The following is a 10,512-nucleotide window of genomic DNA, read 5'->3' on the forward strand; positions in this document are numbered from 1 at the left end:
ATGGGTGGGGGAGGTGCAGAGAGAGAGGGAGACACAGAATCCGAAGCAGGCTCCAGGCTCTGAGCTGTCAGCACAGAGCCCGACGCGGGGTTTGAACCCACGGACCGCAAGATCGTGACCTGAGCCGAAGTCGGATGCTCAACCGACTGAGCCACCCAGGCGTCCCAATGATGAAAATATTTTGACGTCCTGGGCCACCTGCAAGGGGACTCCTGCAAACTAACAGGCAGACACAGAGATCAGCCACACATATTTATTGACAGAATTTAGGAATCTCCTGGGGTCAGACTGAGGGCAGCTTCATCTGCGTTTTCATGGCTTCAGGCTTCGAAGAACTTGACCACAGCTTTTCTCTTGGCTGGTACTTGGGCTTCACACAGCACAGTTTATTGTTTGTGCAGTAAACATAGATCCTTTCTTTCCTGGAGCATTTCTGGCGGCATCTGCCGTGAAGATTCCAGCATTTTTGGGTGCTGCCTGACACAAAAAAGAAAGAATTGGGAGACAGCGTTAGTCCTGAGAAACGCTATTAAAGCAGACGTGATAGAAGGTCCTCAGTTTCCCTTGCCTTTGACCTTGGCCTCCTTTTTTCTTTTTCTTTCCTTTTTTAAAAATGGTGCGGGGGCGCCTGGGTGGCTTGGTCGGTTAAGCGTCCGACTTCGGCTCAGGTCATGATCTCCCAGTCCGTGAGTTCGAGCCCCACGTCGGGCTCTGTGCTGACAGCTCAGAGCCTGGAGCCTGTTTCAGATTCTGTGTCTCCCTCTCTCTCTGCTCCTCCCCTGTTCATGCTCTGTCTCTCTCTGTCTCAAAAATGAATAAACGTTAAAAAAAAAATTTAAAAAAAATGGTGCGAAAATACAAAGAACATATAAAACTTGCCAGTTTAAGCATTTTATTTATTTTTATTTTTTTAAAGTTTGTTTATTTCTTTACATAATCTCCACACCCAACATGGGCTCGAACCCACGACCTTGAGATCAAGAGTCCTTGATCTGGCTCCTCTGACTGAGCCAGTCAGGTGCACCCTCCCCACATCCCCAGCATTTTAAAGTGTACAGTTCCAGGGGCATTAAGTACATTCGCAATGTCGTGCAAACATGACCACCATCTAGTTCCAGAACTTTCTAATCATCTCAAAGAGAAACTCTGCACCCCTCTCCTCAGTCCCAGGCAACCAACAATTTGCCCTCCTCTCTATAGATTTGCCTACGGTGGATATTTTATGCCAATGGAATCATATACAATGTGGCCTTTTGTGTCTGGCTTCTTTCACTCAGCATCATGTTTTCAGGGTTCATCCATATTGGCTGTTTTTTTGTTTTTGTTTTTATTTTTGGCTAACATTCCATCCCTCTCTTCATAATTCCATTCTTATTTTGTTTTGTTTTTGCCAAGTCCTATCATTAAGAAGGCAGTTGTACTTAGGTTTTTTTCTTTGATGTAGTCGAGTACACATCACATAAAATGTACCCTCTTAACCATTTTTAAGTGTACAAGCTGTTACAGTCACCCCATGTGCAGTCATCCCCACCATCCACCCCCGTAACTTTCCATCTTGTGAGACTGCAACTCTTACACTCATTAAACAGTAACTCCCATTCTCTCCTCCCCCGGTGCCCCTGGCAGCAACCCATCCATATTGTTTTCGGTGCCTTTCCTGGCCCAGAATCTTGACCAACCAACAAACTGCAAGGCTTACGAACACAGCTCTCGAAGTGTTCTTACAGTTTGGGGGGTAGGATGGCACCAGCAGCCTCAACTTAGAGGCACACAAATCTGGAACAACTTTGCTATTCCAACCACAAGTTTTTGTTTGTTTAAGTTTTTATTTATATATTTTGAGAGAGAGAGAGAGAGAGCAAGCAGGGGAGGGGCAGAGAGAAAGGGAGACAGGGAATCCTAAGCAGGCTCCACACATCAGCACAGAGCCCCACGCAGGGCTCGAACTCACGAGATCACGATCTGAGCAGAAAGCAAGAGTCGGATGCTTAACCCAGTGAGCCACCCAGGTGCTCCTTTAATTATCTTTTAAAATTTCTTTTGAACCTTGAACAAACTGCCACCACAAGAACCGGGTTCTGAAAAAGTCTAATGAGAGAAATCTGTTGTGTTATGGAGATCCGAAGATGGGTACCTGGTGTTTCTAGACTATCTGAAATGGAGCTTGGGGGAAAATGGGACCCATCACAGGAAAGAAAACTTATAAACTATTCTAAGACAACATGTGGAGAAGTTTTAACTGATTATGAGGGTAGCTTTAGTGTATGTCCTACCTGCCAGCTTCATAACCCTGGAAAAACAGGAAAAGTGGGTCATGAAAAGGACCCACTGTCTCAGGGACTCTTTATACAGCCCCCTAGATATCAAGGATTTGAATATGGACTCACTATTCTCCGCCTTTTCTGTGAAGGACTAGATGCTTTTTCTTGCCAGGAGGCAACAGCATTTCCTGTGACTAAAAACACTTGTAGTTTGTCTTTTCCTATTTGAGAAACCCTATTTGCCTGTCTAATGACCAGAGTGCTCTTTTTACTGGGACTTTAATTAAGGAATGGTAATTTTGCCAAAAATCATGCTGCCCTTATCATTTCTCAACCCTCATAAGAAATAGAAAGGACTCAACATAAATTAAAATGAAAACCTGCTAAACTGACAGAAGACTTCATAAGGTCTTGAAGAGCCTAAGAGACTCATAATTTGTTCGTGGGTCTAAGGTTTATTGTTTCTTCCCCCAGAGAATTGTAAAGGGCCACAATGTGTTGCCCAGCTCTTTTCCCTTTCCTTGCCGCACAGCTGGATTAAGTTGGAACAATTTATTGCCTTTTTAAATGTTTATTTATTTTTGAGAAAGAGAGAGAGGGAGAGAGACAGAGAGACTGACAGAGCATGAGCAGGGGAGGGGCAGAGAGAGAGAGAGGGAGACACAGAATCCGAAGCAGGCTCCAGCCTCCGAGCTGTTAACACAGAGCCCGACATAGGGCTCGAACCCACAAATCGTGAGGTCATGACCTAAGCTGAAGTCGGACGCTTAACCGACTGAACCACCCAGCGCCCCCGATTTACTGCCTTTTTATCAGGAGTCAAACTCTTGCTCTTGACCTCAGTGGTTGGGGATGAGTACACTTGTCTGTAACACATCCGTTCTCATGTGGTGATGAAGAGAGAGCTGGAACACTTGGAACCAAGCTAACTTGGCTCACCGGCACTGGGGGTAGGTTTCATGCTATGGCAATTTCTAGAGCAACAGTCTACCGGAGAAGTTCAGTGGAGTGCCTGAGTCTTCCACGTGCTCATTCGTGAAGTCACCTGAGCCGCTGACAATGTCACTAAAAATAATTCCATAGTCACTTGATGATCCTAGGAATTCCAGAAAACTGTTGTCCGCCATCAGCTGGCATTAGACATCATCCTTCCATGTGAGGAAGCCACATGCACATTTCCCAGAAACTTTTCTAGTGTGTGTGTGTGTGTGTGTGTGTGTGTGTGTGTGTGTAAATGCATCCACGGAGGCAACCGACCAAAGCTGAACAATATAGTGTGTGTGTGTGTGTGTGTGTGTGTGTGTGTGTGTGTAAATGCATCCACGGAGGCAACCAACCAAAGCTGAACAATATAGTGTGACCTCTGGGACCCATGAATTTGCTTCTGGTGGCTTTTCCTGGGTATTACCAATAAGACTCTGGTCCTGGGTGCACTCTTCTGTTAGTGATGCGTTTTCTCCTGATAGGAACACCACTCAGTAAGTGTGCCCTATCATGTCTAAGCAAGACCCCTTTGAATAGGCGCTATTAATATGAACTCATGAGGTATTTTATATGTATTCAGTGTGTTGATTTTCCCACTTGGCTCTGTCTACTGAAAAGATGTGAAATGAAGGACCAATTTAATAGCATTGAATACCTCTAGCAACTAGATCATGGTTCTGAAATACCATTTTCCTACTAAAAAAAAAAAAAAAAAGTCCGAGCTTCTCAAAAAAATGGAGAATTCAAGATCTGGGGCAAGAGTTGTACAAGATGAGCCTAGAATATCTTGTCACGCCAGATAACCAGTTATGAGCCAGTGAAACTGCTTTTTGTCACCTAACAAAAGGACAAAGTCTCAAATCACATCCGTCTGAAACTTTGTATTTGAAATCATATCGGCAAGACTGGAACATTCCATACTTTTCTGAGGAGCCAGTCTTTCAACACAGAAAAGTAGCCTTGATTTCAGAGCCAAGGGCAGAGTGTCAGAGAAGGGGTTTCAGGATATGAAATTCCACATCTCTCTTAATTTTGTATTTTCCATGGAAATGGGACCCTGAATCCATTTCTCAGCCTCGGCCTGATGTTAACTGCTTTGCACAAGAAGTCTATCCAACACTCCTTCACAGAGAAAGACAAATACCATATGATTTCGCTCATATGTGGAATTTAAGAAACAAAATAGATGAATATAGGGAAGGGGAAAAAAAAAGAGGGAGGCAAACCATAAGAGATTCTTAACTATAGAGAACAAACTGAGGGGAGATGGGGGGTGGGCTAAATGGGTGATGGGCATTAAGGAGGGCACTTGTCGGGATGAGCACTGGGTGTTATACGTAAGTGACGAATCACTAAATTCTACTCGTGAAACCAACATTACCCTGTATGCTAACCAACGAGAGTTCAAATAAAAACTTGAAACAAAACAAAATCACAACTTCATTGACATTTTACCTCAACTCTGTCTTTCTCCTTAATCTTTAGAAACCCTAAACCTTTAGAAACCCAGAAAAACCACCAAGCATTTATTCTTTCTTATATAAGCTGTACCACTGAGTAACCAAATAGTAGAGGATGAGTATCTTTATTATTTCAGCATAATAAATTTCCAGCTAACTAGTGATGATCACATAATAGAATGCCACCATGTTGCAATGCCCAAAAAATTAACGTAACTGGGCTTTGAGCATCAACTCAAAGTTACGAGCATCAGCCACAGTTTGCCCATTAACCGTAAATGTCACTAAAAGAGAGACAACCAAGATATCGTGTGCCTCCTGATGAAAGAACCTTATTAGCATCAAAAGTTTGCCAAAAATGATAGAACCTGAGCCTGGTCAAACCTCTGGACCCACGTACCAATTTTCAGGAAATACAGAGGTCATAGGAATATACTGAACTTCACCTTGAGTATGCCATCAGCAAAATCTGTGCCGTGGGAAACCGTAGGTCAAATGACCCAACAGATAAGTTATAAAGACAAGAAAGGGATCTCAAGAAACATTGGATTTTCAAAGTGGGCGTGTCAAAAATCGGGTCTTTAGGGATGCATCCTTAGCAAGGGAAGTATACAGAAATGGGAAAGAATTGTTTTAACTACTTTTTATTTATCTGTGTTTTTGAGAGACAGCGTGCATGTGCGGGGGCGGCGAGGGGGGATAAGGTAGAGAGAGAGGGAAGGAGAGAGAGAATCCCAAGCAGGTTCCGTGCTGTCAGCACAGAGCCTGACGCGGGGCTCGATCTCACAAACTTGAGGTCGTGACCTGAGTCGAAATCAAGAGTCGGTTGCTTCACTGGCTGAGTCACCCAGGCGCCTCTGGTCGTTACAACTCCTGGCGAAGGTGAGGGGAAAGACGGCCTCATACACTCTATTTTGGCCTCTCTGGAGGCTACTTAGCAAAAAACTCAACAACATCTTAAAACTGTGCAGTTTTTACCCAGGCATCTCCTTTCTAGATGTCTGTCCTAGGGAAATACTCACAGGTACAGACTGAGAAGCCGATTCGCTCGAGATGCCACTCTAAACAAGTGAGAGATAGGTGCCTGCCCTCAGAGGACTTCCGGTTTAGCCACCAGATGTTTGATTGCCCAGGGTTGTAATGACAGTTATAAAGGAGGTGCTCTGGCTGCCGTGAGGAGAGATAACGTGCGTATCACATAGGAAGTGTAGGCGACATGTCCCCCCCCGCTCCCGCCCAAACCTAATTTCTGCTGGGTTCTTGGGCTTTATAGGTATGTCCTGAATTTCCACTGAATTTCCAATCTCCTGAATTTTTTATATATATGTCCTGAACCTAACTTTACTATTTTGAACACGTTAAAGTGGTATATATTTCATTGCCCTTTAATCATGAGACCCCCCCTTGGTTGCCAAAAAGCAGAATTGGGCAGCTTCTGGGCTTTCGGGGAACGGGATGCAACAGAGATAGAATGACAGTCCTTGTTTCGCTGACATGAGATGAGTTGTTTTAGTTCATGGCAAGACAATGATCTCTAAAACCCAAATGTGTCAGAAAGGGTCAGGGGGTTCCAATTTCAAAGAGCTCCTTTAGATATTAGGTGACCTGGTAGAGTCAGATAAAACCACCTGACCATAAGCCATGAGAGGTAAAGGCTGAGGGTCCAGCTAAAGAAACTTCCACCCAGTCTCTATTACCAGTAGGAAGTAGAGGGAAGTGCTCTCCCCAGGGGAAACTGGGTGCTTAAATCGACTTCGTGTGTCTCCCTTTGCTCTGCTGTGGCATAAAATCAGATCCAGAAGACCCTCAAGTTTCCTTGTGTCTGTCTGGTGGAGATGAGAAAACGAGGCTGAGAGCCTGAGGGACCTGCCAAGAGTAGCCCCTGATGCAGAAGGTGGTGTGTGCGAGGGGCGGTCTAAAACCTGGGGACCAGATCGAAGACAGCTGAGGTGAAGGGCTCAGTCGGCGGGGCTCTCCACAGGACCGAGAGCTTCCGTCAGCCATGGGATCCAGTACACTGCAAGTGCCAGAACATTCCCCTGGCCACTCAATGAGGGACCTTGTCCCCGAAGTCAATGAAGGCCTAGCACAGGGTTGCCTTTGGTTCTTCATGCTCCTGCCCCAGGGCCTTTGCACTTGATATTCCCTTCAGCTTGAATGTTCTCCCCCACAAATCCACGTAGCTCACCCCTTGTCCTCCCTCAGATCGCAGTGAGCCATTTCGTGGGCACCCCTTTGAGATGGCAAACCTCCCTCCCCCTGGTACTCGCTATCCCCTCCCAGCCCATGCTGCTCATATACTTAGCAGCTGCCCTTACGTCTATTTCACTTATGTCTTTAAACCTTTTCTGCCTCCCTCAATGGAATGTAAGCTCAAGAGGACCAGAAATTTTGCTCACCTTGTTTTGTTCTGATTTGCTCACTGATCCCCCCCACCCCGCCCCTCTCCCCCAAACTATCACAGTGCCCAGGACATGAAATCCATTCAACCATGTTTACTGAATAAACCGATTAATTCCTTCATGACCTATCGCACCACCTTCTCCTAAACCCAGATGCTGTCCGAGGAAGGGGAGGGGGGAGGGCGGGAGAGAAGAAGGAAGAAATGCTGGCAGACCGAGTAGCTGCTCCAAAGAGACTGCACTGACTTGGAAAGCCGCTTCCACCCTGAAAAGACGAGAACGAGTTGTAAGTGCTGACGTTCGGTCGCAGCCCCTGATGATGGGTCCTGCTCTTTCGTGACTGTTTTGCCGGCGGGATGGGGGTTCCCGGGAAAACTCAGATGGGTTGTGAAAAATAAAGAAGCTGCACTGTGTCGCCCGCCGACGTTTTGGCGTGTTCCACGCGTGCCATTGTTGTAGCAGTTTGAGAGAGGAGGAGGTTGAAATGCCGAGCAACCCATCCCGCTTGCCGGAGGTCAGGGGGTTAGAAAGCGGTGGGGCATTCTCCACCCCCCCCCGGGGCAATTTTCCCCCCCTTCCCCCCCCCCCCCGGGCATTCCTCCCCTCCCCCCCCCCCCCCCCCCCCCCCCCCCCCCGTTCTGAGGCTTTCCTCTCTGCCCTGTGCCGCGTGGTGTGACAGACATTTGCCACCGGCAGATACAAGGGCTGAGGTCAGCTTGGCTGAGGAAATTCACATATTCTGGCCCTGCAGAAAGGTTAGGAGAAAGCCCAGGTGTGGGTAGAAGCTTCCGCAGGCTGGGCGGGAGGGGCCCCATAGCCAGGCTGGGGGTGGTCGAATGGGCACGTCTGACCATGACCCCCCTCCCGTTAGCCTCCCCATGGCTCCCTCACCTGGCATCAAGGCCGGACCTGGACCTTGAATGCTTCCTCTGCTTTCCCCCCGGCCGGGCCCCTAACCCACTCAACCGTGTGCCAGTTCCCTGAAGGCGCCACGCTCTCTCCCACGGCTGGACCTTCCACATAAGCTGATTTCTGCCTGAGATGCCCTTTCTGCATCCCTCTCCTCGCCTTTCCCTTCTAATCTCCGCATACGTTTCAGGACACAGGGTACCCCTTCAGGAGGACTCTCCTGGCCCTCAGACTGGGCTGGCCCCCCCATGTGCACCTCAGACCCTTAGAGCCCCTCTGTCTCATGTCACTTCGGGTTGTCAATTCTCTTGTCTCTTGTCTCCCCTGGGGACTGTTTTGTAAAACGTTGCCTTTTCCTCCTTCTCTTGCCCACCCTTTCCTTTTTTTTTCCCCCATATATGAAATTTATTGTCAAATTGGTTTCCATACAACACCCAGTGCTCATCCCAACAGGTGCCCTCCTCAATACCCATCACCCACCCTCCCCCTTCCCTCCCACCCCCCATCAACCCTCAGTTTGTTCTCAGTTTTCAAGAGTCTCTTATGCTTTGGCTCTCTTCCACTCTAACGTCTTTTTTTTCCCCTTCCCCTCCCCCATGGGTTTCGGTTTAACTTTCTCAGGATCCACATAAGAGTGAAACCATATGGTATCTGTCTTTCTCTGTATTCTTGCCCCCCCCCCCCTCCATTCTTTCTCACATGCCAGGCCACCTGCACCTGCTCCCGGGGAGAGAGAGCAGGGATGGATGGGGTGGCTGAGCAAGAAACTCTGGATGTCTGGTTGGTACCTAAGATCTGGCACCTGCTGCCGGCCAGGGAGCCTCCTCCACGTGGTTCCAAAAGGGAAGCTCCTGAGGCCCGGAGCCTGGGGACCCGTGAGCCGGCCTCAGTCTCCACACCCTGCCCCTCCCCAAGAGGCCCAGGTTACCTGGAGTGAGCTGGGACAGGAGCAGCAGGGCGGCCAGAGTCAGCAAGAGGAACCTCATGGCTGGAAGTGGCCCAAGGTGAGGCTGCGGGTCCGATGCGACAGCAAAGCTAATGGGGCAGGGCTCCGGCCTCTCTGGCGGTCGGTCCCTCTGTTCAACCGGAAGGATGTCACCCGCACGTGCCCTCAGCCACCCACGGGTTCGGCCCCCGCGCTGCCCGAGCCCAGGGGTGTGCAGCCATATACTACGGGCTGGCAAGGTCAGCGGGCGGGGGCGGGGAGGGGGGCAGGCAATCAGGTCCAAGGTCCTTCCAAGGGGCTCTAAACAGCCCCCCCCCCCCCCCCCGCACCGAGGGCCAGCCAGGGGGCGCCACGCACGTGGAGCCCAGAGGGGCCGGGAAGACCTCACAGAGAAGGTGGTGGCACCTGCAGAGGGGTGCACCCGTGTCCCGGGCGGAGAAGTCCGCCCAGGGCTTACCCTGGTGTGGAAAATGAGAAACGCGACCCAGCTGGAACGAAACCCGGACGACCGTGGGGAGAGACGAAGCCCCAGCACCAGCCTGGCGGTGCTCTCAGCTAACCCAGCGCTAACCCTGCAGTGGACCTCACCCCCAGGGCCACGTCGTCTTGCAACCCGGGGCTGAGCCCCTCCCCCAGAGGTCCAAGGACCAGCTGTTGGGGTCCCCGCTCTGAACTCCCGGATCTGGAAAGCCATCGTCTCCCTTCAGTTCCTGTAGTCACTCTTGTCTGTTTTCAGGGTCCTCCTGTTCTTTCAGCCTTCCAGCAACGTGTGACCAGTTCCTCCCTTGAAAATCCCATGTGGTTTCCATTTCCTAACTGGAGGCTACTTGATGTAGACCTCAAGGGTATAAAAGCGTAGATAGGGTTTACGAGACAAAAATGACCTGAGAACCATTTACAAAGGGGCCACATAGGAGGCTGAAGACTGAAAATAGGCAAAAGAGTGAGGTCAGTAAGTGTAAACGACTCCTTCTAGAACCTTGATGAGGAAGAGGAGACAGTGGGGAGGAAGGGACTCAGTGCCTGAAGCCTGGAAATCCACCACGGGGGTGTTCATTTCTGTTAAGGAGGGTTATCTATCTATCTATCTGCATTATCTATGTATCTATGTATCTATCTATATTTTTGAGAGAGAGAGAGGGAGGGAGGGGGGCAGAGAGAGAGAAACTTAAGCAAGCTTCATGGTCAGCGCTGAGCCCTACCTGGGGCTGGATCTCACCACCCTGGGATCATGACCTGAGTGGAAATCAAGAGTCTGACACTCAACCGACCTGGGCCACCCAAGCGCCCCCAAGGAGGCTCATCTTTTTATTTTATTTATTTATTTATTTTTAATTTTTTTTTTTTTAACGTTTATTTATTTTTGAGACAGAGAGAGACACAGCATGAACGGGGGGAGGGGCAGAGAGAGAGGGAGACACAGAATCGGAAGCAGGCTCCAGGTTCTGAGCCATCAGCCCAGAGCCCGACGCGGGGCTCGAACTCGCGGACCGTGAGATCGTGACCTGAGCTGAAGTCGGACGCTTAACCGACTGAGCCACCCAGCGCCC

At 49.1% G+C, this 10,512-nt stretch overlaps 1 protein-coding gene across 1 annotated transcript; it reads right to left on the reverse strand.

The window, feature by feature from the left end:
- Positions 1–239: 239 nt before the first annotated feature.
- Positions 240–9,142, reverse strand: DEFB123 (defensin beta 123). Its single transcript, XM_019458956.2, has 2 exons — positions 8,945–9,142; positions 240–477 (listed from the first exon to the last, which is right to left on the reverse strand). The coding sequence occupies exons 1-2, from the start codon at positions 9,000–9,002 to the stop codon at positions 284–286; spliced, it is 252 nt and encodes an 83-aa protein (XP_019314501.1). The 5' UTR covers positions 9,003–9,142; the 3' UTR covers positions 240–283.
- Between the last annotated feature and the right edge of the window lie 1,370 nt (positions 9,143–10,512).

The sequence above is a fragment of the Panthera pardus genome, unplaced genomic scaffold (genome assembly GCF_024362965.1).
Source record: "Panthera pardus isolate Hobbes unplaced genomic scaffold, ASM2436296v1 HiC_scaffold_25, whole genome shotgun sequence".
NCBI lineage: Eukaryota > Metazoa > Chordata > Mammalia > Carnivora > Felidae > Panthera > Panthera pardus.

Coding starts and splice junctions, on each gene's coding strand:
- DEFB123 (XM_019458956.2), bottom strand. CDS start 9,002: ATGAGGTTCCTCTTGCTGACTCTGGCCGCCCTGCTGCTCCTGTCCCAG. Junction 478..8,944: donor CCTGTCCCAGCTCACTCCAG/GTAACCTGGGCC, acceptor TTTTTGTGTCAG/GCAGCACCCAAAAATGCTGG.